This window comes from Prionailurus viverrinus, chromosome A1, assembly GCF_022837055.1.
Source record: "Prionailurus viverrinus isolate Anna chromosome A1, UM_Priviv_1.0, whole genome shotgun sequence".
Lineage (NCBI taxonomy): Eukaryota > Metazoa > Chordata > Mammalia > Carnivora > Felidae > Prionailurus > Prionailurus viverrinus.
In genome coordinates, this window is record NC_062561.1 from 157,596,945 (window position 1) to 157,615,213 (window position 18,269).

Sequence of the window (18,269 nt, forward strand, 5' to 3'; positions counted from 1 at the left end):
TTGTTAGAGGACTATTTGGATCTATCAAATTCTCACTTGTGTCTTTTTAAAAACTGGAAATCTCAGAAACAATAAAACGTCTCTTAAATAGGTCACATCTACTTCCAATTGATTCACATATTAAAATATTACCAACCAGCATCCTACTGCCAATGATTTTCATATTTTGAAAAAAAATCTATAGAACAATAACATTAAAATAAGGATGGTCAAGATTATTATTTTTTTTTTAACACTAAGGACTTTTCTTGGCTCTGTTATTGGGATTTGGAATTATGCAATATGTAAAATTTTACTTTTTGACTGTCATGGAGAAAATTATATATTGGCTGAGATTTCTTGCTTTCCGGAAATCTGGTGGGGGTGGGGGATGTATTCTTGGACTCAGACCTTGAACGATCCATCAGGTTCCTGCCCACGGCAAATCTGTCCAGTCAAGTCTTAAAATAGGAGTTTTAAAATGGCCACATCACCATAACTGTTACTATAGCCACAGAAACATGCAGCTATGATTACTGAATTTAATGAATAACAATGTAAGTAATAAAGAATTATCATACCACAAAAGCAGCGAGGCTCCTTGGGGGTGAATCCCAATCAAAGCAACTATTAACGTAGTATGCAGCATTTACGAGCACCATGACACAACGCTTCATTCTGATAAAGTTTCTTAGGAGCAGCTGTACAAAAGATGAAAATATTATTAGAATTTGCAAGACTAAAAGCCATCAGATATGGCACAAAATTCTTCAAGTTTAGTGTGACTTGAAAAGGATTCATAAAGTTAATGAAGTTGGAAGAATATACCAAGCAATTTGGCTCATGAGTGAAAGGAAGAGAAGTATCTCTGGAAACAGCAGAAAGAACTGAATTATAAGAACAATTCCTTAGCTAAATAGATTTTCTTAAAAAAAAGCATTATTATGTGGATTGGGCTACCTATGTGCAAAAGGCAAACATCTCCAAAAATTAAAAACATTTACATACCGTGAACCTTAAATATATTTTTAAATTCTTAAATCTTATTGTGGTTTTAAGATTCTTTACATGCCTTAATTTCAAGATATTTGAAAGTGAAATGGATAACGTGGAATGTTTCAATTTCAGGTCTTAGAGAAAAACCTGTCAAGTATTGCTTTTTTTACAGAAAACAAAATTTTCATCATTTTTGTGGGATTCTCCCTTATTTACTATCAATTTTTCAGTCTCAGTCTCTCTTGGTCTCTCTCTCTCTCTCTCTCTCTCTCTCTCTCTCTCTCAGTTTCTCCCTCTCAGTCTAATTCTCTGTCTCTCCTTTCCACAACAAATTTAAATTATATTTTCTCATTACTTTTTCATCGTTTTGGAGTTAAGAAAAAAATTATGGTAACCAAGTGCTTTACAAAATCTTTCATTAAAAAGGTATATGAGAGTTGGTACAATTTAAATCTAAAATTTAAAACAAGGCATGGCTACAACTGTAAAAGAATAGCCCATATGCTAGATGATGATACAAAAAATGATCTACAGCTGTGCTAATAATTAGAATACTATGTCTACGGGTAATATTTTGCTAATTCCAAATATACTTCAATAGTGATCTGGTATTTTAAAGAAGTAGTTATATAAAGTTTCCTGAGGTCATATGGAAAAAATATGTCTATGTGTATGTCTAAATATAGATGCATGTACAGGCAAACCAGTTTTAACAAGTTATTAAAATTGAAATTGTTTCAGGAAAAGAGTCACCCTTTTTGTTTTCCTTCTTTCCTTCCTACCCTGATCACCGTCCTTTTAGAGCCACTTTCATTACTTTTATCTATAATTGTGAAAACAATGTAATCTGTATTTCTATTTAGATAGATATTGCATTTGTAATGCATGCACTGTCTTTAAACAACCAAAGATCCCACTGTTTACGGTGAATTGATTAGATGTAAAACAAAACTAATTTTAGGCTCCTAATAGCACAGAAAATTGTTCAATATTTTAACACACACAAATGAGTTCTGTATGCTTTATCGCCGCAACAAAAACATTTTACTTTAGCTGTGTTAATTGGAAGTAAACAGTTTTTTAAAGAGGTAGCTTAGTACCCTTTCTTAACTTGATAACAAACCTAATTTAAGACTGTGTCTAATTACAGGATATCAAGCCTTATTTATGACAGAAAATCAGATGTGCTGATTTTCTATTTTCCTAGCTAAAAATGTTAATAAAAGTTCACTTCTAAAAGATCACAGTCAAAATCTAATTAACAGGGAGGTTTCCCTTAAAAGATGGAGCCCCTCTCTTGTGGATTAGAGGGAAGAGCTTTACGCAGGGCTCGCTTTACACACACCTGCATCATACCTGTGGGTGGTCGTCTGGACATATATTTGAACCTCGGCTTTTGGTGTTCTCTCTTACACATTCCATGGCAATCAGACAGTATTTTATGTTCAAAATGATCATTCTTACGCCAATGCATGAATACATACCCATTCTATGCAGCACCTACAGTATCCCCTTTCCATTCTGACCACCCCCATCTAATTTATTAGTTTGGTATTGTCCTTGCTTGATCTTTTAAGGAAAGGAAGGGAAGAGAGAGAAAGAAAGAGAAAAAGAAAGAGCCATTTCACATAAGTAGATGATCAACAATTCCATAGGCTTCCCCCCTCTATACTTCCAAAGTTTATTTGAATTTACTTAGATGTTTTACAGATACAATCAGGTCTTCCCAGAGGGGTTAATCTTTCCTTGCTCTTTACCTGTTTAGAGAGTCTGTTTTCCTCTTCAATGTACTTCTGTTCTTTGGGTATTAATGTTCGTAAGCTGGCTTTCACCTATACATCAACATATGTGTCTGTTATGGATTAATATATTACAAACGTTTACAAGTTTTTCACGCAGTTCGATTTGCAATAATTCCTAAAGTTTCAAAGTCCTGGCTGCTGTGCTCATAAAATATAAATGTATACAGTTGCACATGCATGCGCTTCCATTTCTTACGCCGGCAGGCAGCGGCCGAAGCACAGCCGCAGTGGCAGCCGCCAACTATAACAGAAAGTGTGGGTGTGCCAGGCAGTGGCAGAAGCGTATTCTCCAGGATACATCAAGGTTTAGAGAAAATGAGGAATGACAGAAATTCTCTACAAATCAGGAACAAAAGCTTTCATGAAACTGAACTCTTTAGCAGTACAAAAAAGCCAAAGTTAAGACTTACAGCATTAAAAATCACATCTATTTCAAGATAGATGACCCCCTTTGTTGGCCCTGTCAGCTGCTTGTTTTTCAAGACGTAGGCTTTCTGTTCACCATTTTGAATCTGCGGGAAAAGGACATGACAGCCGTCTGTCTCGCGGTCTCCACTGAATACACTCCCTCAGTGACCTTTGACCCCCAGCTGCTGAAACTGACAGAGAACCCAAAACAACTGTGGCAATTCTGACAAGTACCTGTTCATTACCAGGATCAAGTCTGTCAGGAAAAATTAACTATCATGGGATTCAACATGGCCGTGAATTGAGTATGTTAAAATTTTTAGTGTTCTTATTACAGACCTTGGTTGAGAAATGACAGATACAGAGCTGAGGGTTTTTTTTTTTCCTTGAGCAAAAGCAACACAGAGCAGTGTGTCAGGTGAATAAAACTTACAGACAGCAATGGTATAGCAACTTTGCCCAGAAAGTCAGCACTTCGATCCCGATCTTCATCATAAACTGTCACTTCAAGAACTGAATGGATATCTTTAATGTTGCTGCATAATAAATACACATAAGAAGAAAAGACTTCATCAGTGGGGAACAAGAACAAAAATGCTTTTGAAAATTTAGATGGCTCCAGCTGATTTTGTGTGTATGTGTTTTTATGTATGCTATTTGCATATACACATATACAAGGTAGCTTGGTATCTGACAGAATTTCCCATAATGCACCTTAGTAGACTACAGTGATGGTTCTATTATCTGGAACTTTGAACACCACTGTAATTTCAAGTTATAATTTTTTAATGAAATATAATCTTCCATCTGGATGGGCGCAGAATAAGTTATTATAAAAAAAAAACCATCAATAAGTGACAGTGATGTTTTTGAGACTTTTCCCTCTAATTATTATCACAATAATTTCTACCTTCCTATTAACCCCATGTAAAACTTCAGTAAATTTGATATCAGCAAGAGTCACAGTATATTTTTCTTTTTTTGTAACAGTAGGACATCTTTTTGTTTACAGTTCTTAACAAAACTTCTGGTAGTTTTATAGTAAAAATTAACCAACACATAAAACAGAATGGAGAAAATGTAACATTGATAGCTTTTGTACCACCCCAGGATTTAGAAATTAAATAGTGTTCCATTATGTTCCACAGACAACGTATGTTAATAAACAACTGTGTGAGCTCTGCATTTTTGTTTCTGGAAAAATAAACCCCAATTGCTGACAGCATTGATTCTTTGATCAAACTGTTTACCAAGAAAACATGAATTAAGAGAAAACAAAAAAAATGAATATATTCATTACTGAAAGACTGCAACCACATGTGAGAAGAGGCTTTATCAGGGCACAATCAATTAATGGCTTTGATAATAATCAAACCTATTCATTCAATTATGCATTCCAGGGAAAAACACTCTCAACAACCTTCTTAGGAGTGCAAGTCTCCTGACCAGGCTTTCATCTCTTATAAAAATGTGGAATTCCTTAAAGATAAATTGGTCAGATAATTAAATCTGATTAGTTACTGGCTCTTAAGCTGAGACATTATAAGAAATTAATGAGGAATTTAGCAGTTTTCATATACAAGAAAATAAAACTATGTTAGAAAACTTTTAAGAAGTACTCTGTTTGGAGAGTTTTCCTTTGTTCAGAGTTCATTTCTAAAGCCCAGTTAAAAACATACACACACACACACACACACACACGCACACACACAACGAACTTAGGAGATACTATGGTGTAGATCGGCAGCTTTTTTAGCATATAGTCAAAAGATTTATAAACTTTTTTTTAAAAAAAAAGAAAAATCAACCTAAATGGTGATCTGGTAACTAGGACAATACTTAATGTTCTTATTGTACTAAAATGCAATAAAACAAAACTAAAGCATCTCTGAATTCGAGACTGAATTGTTTGCTGATTTGAGCAATGGAACAAATAGAGCTTTGTCCTCCCTGGTGTCAGTGCATTTGGGGGGAATTTCAATAGAAAGCATAAAAGGAAGAAGCGGTATGGCAATTCAGTTAATGGGAGCAAAACCCTTAGTCAAATCATATAAAAACCTCAGTTTAAAAAAAATCTGTGAAAACACAGAAAAACAGCATACGCTTTCCCCAGGCTTCACTATCAGAAAGGTAGTGCAATTATGCTATTCGGTGTTGCCAGCAAAGGCAGTCCAGATGTGCTGAGTTGTTAATCGGTCAAGAATAAACACACACACACACACACACACACACACACACACGCACACACACAAATATCTCAAAAATAAATATTATTAGCTCCAGTTTTGAAATGAGCTCAAGGTAATGATTACTTACAATGTGAAGATTTTGTTCCACTCAGGATTGAGATTTTTGTAGACGGTGTGTGTTAGCAGCCTATCATTGTTCAGTTCCACTACACAAAATGGGTCACTTTTGCCTATAAGAGATTTGGGGGGGACATTTTCAGTACAAATAGCACCCACAGTTCACAGGGTCATGAGCACGACTAGATCTCTTTTCTACAGAGTTTTATAAAAAACAAAAACTATTGTACAGTTTAAAAAATTTAAAAACAACATCAAAATACAGTTAGACATAACTGGGTAATGTTAACAATTGTGATTCAGAGCAATTTAGAACCTGAAAAAAGTGGAAGAGAGAAAATTATATAGCTGGTATTTCAATTTGCACTTTTTTTTAATACAAAAATAACACTACTGCCAATTATGAGAGAAGATGTGATGCCAGTTTATCCCTAAGTCAATTTGTATTTAATTCTATAATGATCCTTTGAAAGGCTCAATCCCTTCACTTTTATGCATATATTTTCCAACTCCTCTGACTCATTAGTAACTTATAACAGAAACTCCTAAACAAGTTTATGTTGGGAAAACTGCTTTATTACAGAATTACTCCATTTTAATGTACCTTCAGATTCCCTCCTGAAATATCTATGGCATCACAAGAAGGTAAATTAGACCCTCTGAGGCAGAAGAAATTCTGCCATTTGAATCCTAACCGCTCAACCAGTCTGCATGTTAAAGAGCAGTATTTTTTTCCTGTCCACTGAGAGTAAAGAATTTGGAAGTTATCATCTGTTTACAGGGACTCTGTTCTGCCATAGTCAAATCTTGTCCATTCGGCAATTATATTGTGTGATATCCTCAATATTTCGTAATGTCATGTGAGGTATTATAAGAACCCCATAAAGTCAGAGGCTCTTTGGGGCAGCATTAATGATATTAGTGCAGCATGTAATTTGTTTGATACCTTATACAAATGACAATGAAATCAATATTTAGACAAAGCTGTCCAGAGGTCATATCTTTTAAACTACAATATTGATTTAGACTACATAAGAGGTTAATGTGCATATTATTAACTTTAATGATAAAGAATAATTGTTTTAGATGCATTGTGAATTGTAGTCACTGTAGTTTACACTTCTGTGAAAGCTTAAATATCATTGAAGATTTTCAATTAAATTTTAATAGGAAGGAATTCATTAGCTATCAGGGACAGATAAGCTACGTGTTCCCTCACAGCAGTGTATTTACTTTCCATGTTGTAATTCTTAAAGTGAGCTGTACCAACTTTGACTCACCTTTAATTGAACGTATTAGTTTTATATTAAAAAAAGAGATTAAATATACGTGTGCTATTTCAGCGGCCTCATATACCCCAGGTTGATTGCATACTTTAACAGCATGGTAGTCTTTTCAATTTTTGGTCATAGGAACAATTTTGACTGAAGAGTAGAGACTAGAAAGCCTTTGAGCACTGGTAGAATTTTTATCTCTGCCTTAGGATCTGTATTATCCTTTTTCATACACAATGTGGAAACGAGAATTCAAAAAAGAACAGTTTGTTCATTAAAACACAGTGCAATAGGTTTTATACGCCACATCCACAATTTTATTTTCCTATGTGAATTCAAGTATAAGCATAAAAAGTAGATTTGAACAATTTCTAAAACCTCACTTCTTTTCACGTAGCTTTGTGCTGGGCACTATAGTGTGCACAAAAGAAGAGGACATAAACCACCACCTCAAATAATTTATTAAAGGGTGGGACGGAGAAAACACTTATCTGTAATGATCAGAGAGAAAATTAAGGCCATATTTAATAGAATTCAATGTCAAAAGAGTAATTATTTTACTATCACTTTAGATAGAACTTTAGATTAAGTGATAAGTGTTGGTAACTTTTACTTAAAAGCCAAGCGTAACGTTCACACTCTTCCTGGAACCTCCTTTTAATCTTTCTCATATATGTGCACATTCATGTAAATCTTAATTTAGTAAAAAAAAAAAAAACAGAAAAGAAAAAGAAAAAAAGACTACATAAAGAGAGCACTTATTGGCATTTTTGTTTCCTTATTTTCACTTGCTTTATTTCAGTTACTATTATATTTCAATTGACTTGGTTTTACTTGCCCTCAAGTGATCAACAATGTGTAAGAGATTCAGTCAAAGTTGCACCACTTTTTCAATTGCAAAACACAAGAACAAACTTCAGAGACCAATATCTATTGGGGGAAAAATTACTTTAAACTTCTATCAGCAGAAGATGAAAATCCTCCCTTGATTTTTTTTTTTCCCCTACAGGAATTATATTCAATGGTGTAAGAGGCTTTCAACCCCATGGAAAGTCTCTGAACTCACCACCTTCTTTGTTACTCTATCTGTATTTGCTGACAAAAGATATGGAGTCTTAAAGAAACAAAATCTGTTCTTAATGATTAACTCTTTCCATATCTTGTTAAGAAACGAATACATTTATCAAACCCTATGCCCATGAGGCAGTGTCCATCCTTATTTTCTTACCATTTACTTGATTATTTTTCAAGACCATTCCTAGACAAAACTGATGTCCTCTGTCTACCATCCATTCTCAGTCATTGTTTTCTATTAGAATGAAGATGTTAAAGTCCTGGAGACAATGCTGCACCAAAAATAGTGTGAGAACCCTCTGAAGCCACTTCTCAGTCATTTTGCTGGACCAAATTCCAGTGACATCCATCATTGGCAAAAATATTCACTCATATGTACCTGCTTATAACTTGAAATGGGTAAGCAATGTAATTTTTAAGAGACCATATTAGACACTGTACCAAATGGAATGGCACTTACATTAAAAAAAAAAGAGCCTTTTACCTCAGACCAAACTACCATTTAACTTAGCTTTAATTAAATGTATTTAAGCATAAGTCACTAGGCAAGACCTTTCCCAATAACTGTGTTGTATCTTAGCAGTTAGTCGGCCACACACCTGCGAAGAGCTGGCTAATGTTTTGACTACAGATTCATTCACTCAACAAATAATTATTACTTACCATGTACCAGGCAGTGTTCTATGTGTTGAGAATGCAGAGGCACATAAAATAATAATAATAATCCTGACCTCATGGTGGTTACATTGAGGAAAAAGATAGACAATGCATACACACATTTTATGGTACTTTAGAAGGTGATAAGTGCTATAGAGAAAAACATCGGGAGGACAATGAGGAGTGCTTGTATATATGTGCAATTTTTAAAAGGACTGTCAGAGAAGGTCTCACTGAAAAGGTTCCGCATGGGCAAAAAAGAAACGAAAGAGCCAAGGGAGTGAGCTTTGGGCTACCTAGAACAACAACAGACTGTGGAAAGGTCAGAGGAATAGCTGTGCCTGGTGTTTCTAGGAATATCCAAGAAACCAGTGTGACTGAAGGAATAGACTGGGAGAGGGGGACAGTATTCCATGAGGTATGGGGAGGGTGGCAGGTCTCTTTAGAATACGTTTCCTCTAGAAGTGCTAGGGGAAGCTTTTGGAGGTATTTGATCTGATGGCTGCTATTTGGAGAGTAAGGTGGAGAGAGGCCAATGGAGGAGGTAGCGGAAGAGTGAGGAGGATACTGTGATACTCCAGGTGATGGTAAGTGATTGGATTCTGAATGTATTTTGAAGGTAGAACCAACAGGGCTTGAAGATACCAAAAGTAAACAATCTACCATGCCTGATACTATTATTTGCTGATGAGAAATAATTTACTGAGCTTAGCTAAGTCAGTCTTTTTTCCCAAGGACTAGAAGCATTCAACAAAGTGCTCAGAGTAGCTTTCTCTGGAATCTGGTAAAGAGGAAAATTTACGTAAGGAGAGAGCAGCCAACTTTATATTTAACTTCTCTTCAACTTTTCCTTCTAAAAAGTTATGTTTTTACAGTTATCAGTAACGGATGCCAACATCAGGTCTTTACACACTGTTATTTTCGACTAATTTAGAAAGTATCCTTCTGCCACTGCATGATTCAAGGGTAATTAAAAATTAACAGCAATTTCAACCAAAATAATAGTAAACGTACAATATCAAATTCTATAAACTTACCACTAAAAAGCATTCACCATAGTTTTATTTTAAAGAAGTGGCTACACATAGTTAATGTGCTTATCCGGCTTGCTAAATGATGCTTTAAATGACTGGCTTTTCAGTTTCTAAATTTTGCAGCCTTGATTATGTGCCACTTAAACAACTGAAAACAATCACAGAAATACCAGTGATGGACCTAACCATTAATTATCTCCTTAATTATTCCTTCTTTTCATCCTTTTATCGTTCCAGTTAGACCCCGTGATATGCTGCTTTGCTTGTTGAGAGTATCTGAGGAGAGGGATTGACTACAGGAAGCAGTGTTGATGTCTATTAAGAACACGGTATGCTGTAAAGCCCTAGAGAGTGATGCAAAGATGCTGCTTGTAATGATTTCATTCAATACTGTATGGCTACAAGTGCAAGAAATTAAGGCAGCATGCAAAGTTGAACTTTGATTATTTTGGGCTATTTAAACAGCCTAGATGTATGAGAACAGATTACATAATCGCTCATCTCCCTCTTATTCTAGTCATAAGGCTAAAGCTGACCTGTGGGTACCAACTGGTTTTCCCTTAACGTTCACTGTTTTGGCTGAAAAGCGCCTATCCTCTCCTTTGCAGTGCAGGTAAATGAAGATACGGGTTTGGATGCAAGATAGAAATTGCAGCGCTTGGCGGGGACTGGAGCAGTGGGGTTGATTGCATTAACCACCATGACTGCTAACAGAGAGTCTTAGCCTTGCTTGAGAACATTGCAATTTTCCATGTTGACAATCTTCTAGAGAGAAATAGGAATACCTTTTGAAGCACTCATTACTTATTGAATGCCTGCTCTTCTCACCCCAGAATTATAAGTATGATTAAGACATAGTCCAGCACTCAAGGCACGCACAATTTAGTGGGCATGATAGGCATGTAAATACACAATTATAATGCAGGATTGCAAGTGCTGTAATAAAGGTAAGTGAAGGGTGCAATGGAAGCAATGAGAAAGAAGCATATCATTCTCTAACTCTAGAACAGGAAGGGCTGAGGAGGCGAAGACTTCCTCAGTGGATGAGCTGACCCTGGTGATCTATGGTGATGACGCATCTCTATCACCAACAATTTTAGAAGGACAATTACCTAAAAAAAAGACTTTAACAATTTATGACAAGCAATGTTTAGCTTAAATTTATCTCTTTATCCTTTTAATAGGGTCTCTACAACACAAAAACTTAAAAATATGTTATGTAATGACTATAAAGTAGATACTTAAAAATACTGGGTTAGGACTAATGCATTTGTCCATAATCTAGTTAAATACGAGGGGCTGTTTTTTCCCCCTATGGATTTTTATAGGGGGAAAAAATCTCCCGCGGGAATGAGAATTGGAGGTTCTTCTATCTTAACTCAAAAATAAATCTATAACAAATTTTAAAGCATATGCTCTAATACCTAAATTCTTCTGGTGAAAAGCCATTCCCACCACAGTAAAAACAGATGTCAGAATTGTCTCCAATGGGCATCTTTTCTGGCAATCTTCAAAACAGCACTGAGGAATAAATAGGATGCAGTGACTGGCTAATTCTCTCTCACTCTTAGCTCTTGCTCTTTGAGGTCACAACACTGACATATTTATAAAGAACTGTGGGAAAGTCTGCACCACCCCTGCTTGCTTGTTACCTGTTATGTGGGCAAGTGGACGACTTCAGTTTGTGCAAACTACTGGTTTGAGCATTAAAGTCACTCAAAAGATACTGAGAGATATTCTTGCTCCCAGAATAGAAAGTTAATCCTGATCCATCAGTGGTGGGCTTTGTCCAGGGTCATTTTGCTGCTGACAAGCAGCACAGTTTGCTGGATGTGATGTGTTATAGAAATGTGTGTGTAGGGGGGCTACGCAGTGACCACCTCTTTGTTGCCCTGTCTCTGAAAACACAGAAGGCTTTCAATAGCATGGAAAGCAATTCATATCCAATGGGGCCTTTTATTTGGGGCCTACCTTGCACAAATTAAGCTCCTTGGTTTAATTTCCTCAGGTGTCACAGTTTGAAATGGCTATACTTTAATCTTTTTAAAAAACTTATAATCATGGTTGCCCTCTGTCCTTTCCACAAACTGGAATTTCAATCATAACATATAACAATGTTCTACATACATGAGGGAATTGCACAGGGTCCAGCAAAACAAAAAAAACAATGTATGTCGGATATATCTTGCAATCCCTCCCTTATCACTGGAGATGGGGTTTGACCTTTGCTTTTTTCATCAACTGACCTAAACACAGTTTAAACGTATGATTGGTAGAAATACATTAACTGAACTCCTCACTAGGTTCCCAATGGGTCTGATTCTGGGACCGAGTAATGATAATTGGACTTCTCTTTCCTCACGGAGTCATGACGCAGGTTTCCTTGTGTCAGGAAAACCAGCCCCCTACAATTGTGGCTCTCAGCCCATTAGATGTAGTACATCTTTTTTCATATTGAAGATTTTATAATGTCTTCCTTACTACTTTGAAATTAAACTGACCCAATCATGATTTCAAGATTTCATATAATGCATTAATGCCATGATAAAGGAGCACTAAATAGAAAGTTGTTTATAATAAAACCATGTTTTTTTTAATTCAACAAATATTTATTGAGGGCCTACTATATGCCAGAACATACAAACAGAAAAAGGAAAGGTCCCTGCTCTCTTGGAGTCTGTTTGTGGTGGGGAGGGAGGAAAAAGAGACTAAATACTGAACACAATTAACAAGTATATTTTATGTTAGAGAGTGATACATGTTAATGTAAATAGAACAAAATAGAGCAGGAAAAAGGATTTGAAGAATGCCAAGAAGGGGCACAGTTTATAAATTTAATTAGTGTGGTTGGAGTAGTCCTCGTTGAGAAGGCGAGATGTGAGCAATGAACTGAAGGAAGTGATGGAGTAGTCAAAAGGCTACCTGGAGATAAAGGTCCCAGGCAGAGGCAAGAGCTAGAGCAAAGGCTTGGTGTGCTCAAGCACCCTGATGGTGGGGCGCAATGAGCAATGGGAAAAATTGTAGAACATGTCAGGGAAGTAATGGGCAACCAGATCATGAAGGGCTGTGGAGGCAATCCTAAGGTCTTTGGTGTTTGCAGTATAAAATGGCAGCCATTTGTAAGACTTGAGTAAATAATATGTATTTCAGAATGTAATCTAGGCTCAGATAATCATGAAACAGATTTAAAACCTATGTCAATGTCTATATTTAATCATGCGGCACATAGGACAATTTTCACTACTTAAAATCGTCTAATACTTTGTAGGATATTTAACATCCGCAACCTACTCCCACCAAATACTAACAGTGCTCCCTAACCACTGTGGCAATTCCATTCTCCCATAAAGCTCTAAAATGCTCAAGGGGGCAATACTGCCCTCCTCCAAACGAGAATCACTGCCCTACAGCAACAGTTCTTAAACATTTTGGTCTTTAGGTACCCTTAAAAAATTTTTTTTAATTTTTAATGTTTATTTATTTTTCAGGCAGAGAGAGAAAGAGAGAGTAAATGGGGAGGGGCAGAGAGAGAGGGAGACACAGAATCCAAAGCAGGCTCCAAGTGGTCAGCACAGAGCCAGATGTGGGGCTTGAACTCACAAACCGAGAGATCATGACCTGAGCTAAAGTCAGATCCTTAACCTACTGAGCCACCCAGGTGTCACAGGTACTCTTAAAAATTTTTGAAGGAGGGACACTGAGTGGCTCAGTGGGTTAAGCGGCCAACTTTGGCTCACATCATGATCTCACAGTTTGTGGGCCTGCACCCCATGTCAGGCCCTCTGCTGTCAGTGCAGACCCCGCTTTGGATCCTCTGTCCCTCTCTCTCTGCCTCTCTCCTGCTCATGCTCTCTCAAAATTAAATAAAACATTAAAAAAATTTTTTTTGAGGACATCAAAAAACTTTTCTCTATATAAATCATATCTATCAGTTCACCATTTTAGACATTAAAAATGAGAGCATGTACAACTATCATTCATTTGAAAATGATACAATAAATCTATGACATGTTAACATCAGAGCAGTCAAAAATACAACCTTTGAAAAATTTCATCATCCACTCATGAGAGAAAGAGTGAAAAACACAATAACATCTTAGTATTATTATGGAAATAGTTTTGACTTTAAAGATCTCTGAAAAGTCTTAGGGATTCCTGGAAGCTCCTGGGCCACACACACTTTGAGAACCATGACAAAGAGCAATGGAAACAGAGCACAATGTAAATACGAATTTATTTCCCTTGGGATCTAGAATTAGATGCAAAAGAATATTTATAGTATTATGTGTAACAAGATGCATGCTTGAGTCCCAAAATTGAACCATCTTGGTATATGCTGGGAAGCTTGAAATTTAAGACAGAAGAACAAGAAATAAAATGAGACAGATAAGAAACTGGAAAAGAAAGAAAAGAGAGACTATGGGATCTATAAAATGAGAGGAGGCTATGAAAAAATTATGTCTCAGCTTTGGAACGTTTACATAAATTGTGGTTAAAACATTTAAAAATTTTATTTCAATTAATATTTAATATAGAAACTCTATGCAAGTGACTGGTTACAAGATTGGAAACACAAAAGTTCTTTGTCCAAAGATATAAGTGTTAATATTAGAAGCTCTTTTGTTTTGGTAAGTTCCTATAGATACTTTAGGACCTACAGTAATTATATATTTAATTAGACTCCCTATAGAAAAGTGTCAGGTTCCAGATAATCTTCCTTATAAGTAAATTCGTTAGCTGGTAAGATACTTTGCAGTAGAATAAAATTCTTTAGACTGAAAAAACGAAGTACTCTACTCGGTGATTAAATATATAAATATTAGGCAATAAATAAATAAATAAATAAATAAATAAATATTATATTAGGCAATAAAACTGAAAACTGTCATCTATCAAGCCTTTGTCTTTAAAATCATATCTTTGTCTTTTTATTTCTTTTCTACAAAATATCTACTCATTCAAGAGTCTGTTACTCGTCTTAGTACCTATTACAGGATCTCTGATTCTGAGGGCTGGGAAAAATGCCTCAGAGGCCAAGTTCGAATAGCTCACCAGGGACTTGAATCCTCTCTACAACCAGGCAATCCGATAGGCTCTGGTTTCAGTGATGGGGAAATCACTACCTCCACAGGACTATTCTGATATGTATGTTTGGCAATTATAATTTTGGGGAAGTGCTTCTTTACGGTGCACACAAAATTACGTCTCGGTCACATTTGCTTATTTTATGATTTGCCCTCTGTGGTCATTTTTAAGTTAAAATGAAATAATGGGTGCAAAGGGAGGGTATAGCAACTGTCACTTCAAGTATCTGCTCATTACCCACCCTCCTGCACTATTAATGTGGATGGCTTGCTGAGCATCTATTCTAACTTTTGGTGTCTCTTCCTAAACGAGACAGGCTGTAAAGGCCAAAATCACATTTTTAGACTCCCTTGCAGCTAGGGTTGCAGATGTGTGTTTGGCCAACCCGGTCAGATGTACTTGCCTAAGATTTTATATTAGTATTCAGTTAACTGAGAGCGTGTGGAGTGCATTTTGCTGCTGTAGACTGCAAGCAGAAGTAGCATAATTAATTGTCACACTGTCTTCTCCACATGCCAGTGTGGACACTTGCTTAATTAACCCCTCCACATCTCAGTTTTCTAATTTGTAAAGTGGGCATAACAACAGCAACTAATTAGGTTGTTGTGAGATTGTGATAACCCTTGTTCCAAGCTGAGGGTAGTGTATGACATGTGTTAAGGGCTCCGTTAATGTAAGTTGCCACTATTTTTATTATTATTATGATCATTTCCCTGGAGCTATTCTCAACTGACTTGATTTTAAAACACCAGATATCTCCATCGAGAATAAATTCTGCTTTGTCACTGTCTTTGTTTAAAGAATAGCTTCTAAAGCTGAATTCATACCCCAGTGTGTCTTGAGGAGTCCAGAGGTATCATTCTGGACATTCCCCTTTGATTCAACATAACCAATTTGTATACTGTGAAACAATGTAACAAAATTTATATATGTATTATTCACACTCATAGAGCTTAACCTCAATTCAAACCCTAATTTTTTTTCTATATTTTCTACTGTTAATGCAGGATATCACCATTTTGTATCCCAGTAAGTCTTTTTAATTATACTCTTTAATGCTCGCCTTGTTGAACTAACCCTATTATTTTGAACTACATTATTACACATATATATGAATATATGAATATGCATGTATATATTATGTGTAAGTACCATAATATTATGTAAATATTTAAAATCTAAATATATAATATATACATATAGTATAAGCATATAACATGTGCATATAGTATATAGTTAACTATCCCTCTCAGCAAGTTTGATAAGGAAGCCCTCAATTGCCTCTTCAAAGTCACTAGTAAATTGGTTGAACGTGTTAGACCAAGAACGGAGCCCTGTATTCCTCCATTTGGCACACCCATTGACATCAATCCTTTATAACAATCACTTTTTGGGTGTGGCCATTCAATCATTTATGCACCTAACTTTACTATCATATAGCCCAAATATTCCTATGGTAAGATTTTTTTCCCAAAAGTCTAGTTAAATCCAGATCTTCTCTGTTTGCACCAGTCTCCTAGTCTGTCATCCCAGGAAATGTATTTCTTATTTACACAACTATGTCATAACAAAAAAAATTTAAAAAAACGTTTAATTTTAAACAATGATTCTAGCATCTGAAAGCATTTCTTCAAGCACCGAATGGAAGCTAGCCATTCAAGCCAGATCACCAATTATCTATTTCTTTACTCAAAGGATCATTTTGTAATCTTACTTCCACAGAACACAATTAATTACTTTATAGTATTTCTTTTCCCCTCATTTCCCATTGATAGTGGGACCACCACTTTCGCAGCCCATAGTCCTTCACCTCTAGAGCATATCAAACCCAATTATTAATCTCTTTTGTCATCCCACCTATTCTTCCAGAGCAGTATCTTCTGACCATGTGACCTGCATATGAATCACACATGACTTCTGTAATTCCATGTAAAACACTAGTTCAGACTCAGCCTCACTAGCCCTTGTGTTACATTATCATTTTGATTCCTCTTCTCACAAATATTTAATATTAACTGTTTGGTTTTAGAAAAAACACTTTTGCATTTCTAAAATTAGAATATGATTTAGTTTTGTAAAAATGCAAGCACTAAAAGGAAACACCTTTTATTTCTATGTAAGCTATGTTGATGTAAATGAATGAAAGGGGGAAAAAAAAGAATGAAAAGCAATGATTTGCTTTTTCTTCTTGTGATGCCTTCTTTTGTTTAATTTCATCCTTAAGGAAGATATTTATATAGTGTTAGGACATTTAACATGTATGTATGTAATGTCATTTTCTAAACTAGGCGTATTATAATGATAAGATTGTCAGGTGTTGGGTATTTTTGATGCATTATAAATTGGATGATGTTTCTTTTCAAACTCTACTATCTGCTTAATAATCTTCTATAAGCTTAATTCTTAAAAAGCAAATAGGGACATCATTAGGTTATATAATGGAAATAAAGCATACTTTGGGAAATTTTCAAAACATTTTGTGTAAAACCTAGGTATTTTTGTTTCAAGCAATCAACATAATTTTAAGATTTAAAGATGGCAAAAGTTAAAAAAAACTTAAGAATGACATCCATACATAAGCCACTTTAATTTGGTAAATGATTTCACCCTTGCTAATTCACAAATAGGAAGGACTTCCTCCATATGCTATATGATACTGTCTAAGGAGCTATGTAGCATTTAAAGGAGATCTATTTTCTCATCTTCCTAACAGGTTTTAAGTAATGATCATAAAATCTAAGACTGCATTTATCAGATATCAATATTAATAAATACGATGATGTAATTAAAGGCACATGCTATTAAACATTCAAACTGCTATAGTTCTATAAAAGAAGACATATACCCACTTCTTCTAGTAGAACTCTTGTATTCTGAGGTCCACTCAAGCAACAACTGAATATATCTTATGCAATTTGCTTGGGTAACCCACAAAAAGTTAATTTTTTTTTTAAAGGACAATATCTTATCTACGTTATATATATGTGCTTGGCATTTCTCCAGCTGTATATAAAACTTTGAAAGAACAGACTCGCCTTTTTCTGTACAACTACCTCTTCATTTTCTTTCTCTGAATAGACCCATAATGTTCAGGGAAAATACCAAGAATAATAAATCCACATCTCTATATAAAATATACCTTCATGACATACTCAAGCTGGAAATCACAGGAACCAATAAAAATGCAGGCAGCCTACTGATAATGAGGTCAGAAATACAAATAAATTTACTTTTAATGAAGACTGGAAGCACAGTAATCAAAGTGTTAAAATTCATTTCATGCATATCTCATTTGCTTCTTAGCTGATATTTACCACGCAATTCTGTGAGAAAGTAGAGGCCTAAGATGCTCCAGATAAATGGCTCAATTAATTGTACAGAGGTAGACCTCTTTGAGCTGAGCCAGAGCTGTGAGCTCTTTATTAAAAGCACTATTCTGTAGCCCATAACCTTGTTCCTTGACTCCTCTCTGGTTTCCAATTTAAACAAGTCCCCATGCGGCCTGCTCTAAAGGGCTTTGTCTCCCTGTCATTGTTAAGAGAGCTGAGGCATCCTGGAAGTGTGAAATCAGACCTCATGAGTTGAACGGTTCCCCAGGGAACGCCGGACTGCGCAGAAGGTCAAAGTCATGGGCCGGACCATCTAAAAGTGTCT

General features: G+C 35.7%; 1 protein-coding gene across 9 annotated transcripts in view; it reads right to left on the bottom strand.

The window, feature by feature from the left end:
- The window catches only part of MCTP1 (multiple C2 and transmembrane domain containing 1), a 531,315-nt gene that overhangs the window by 152,249 nt on the left and 360,797 nt on the right, over positions 1-18,269 (bottom strand). For 7 of the 9 annotated variants that reach the window (XM_047859238.1, XM_047859221.1, XM_047859213.1 and 4 more), the window contains 5 exons: positions 5,502-5,604; positions 3,619-3,721; positions 3,188-3,289; positions 2,733-2,807; positions 561-680 (listed from right to left, as the gene is read on the bottom strand). In XM_047859238.1, the coding sequence (XP_047715194.1) occupies positions 561-680; positions 2,733-2,807; positions 3,188-3,289; positions 3,619-3,721; positions 5,502-5,604 (503 nt within the window). Of the gene's footprint in view, positions 1-554; positions 681-2,732; positions 2,808-3,187; positions 3,290-3,618; positions 3,722-5,501; positions 5,605-18,269 lie in introns of those variants that run through there. The other 2 variants (XM_047859230.1, XM_047859272.1) reach the window with 2 other exon arrangements.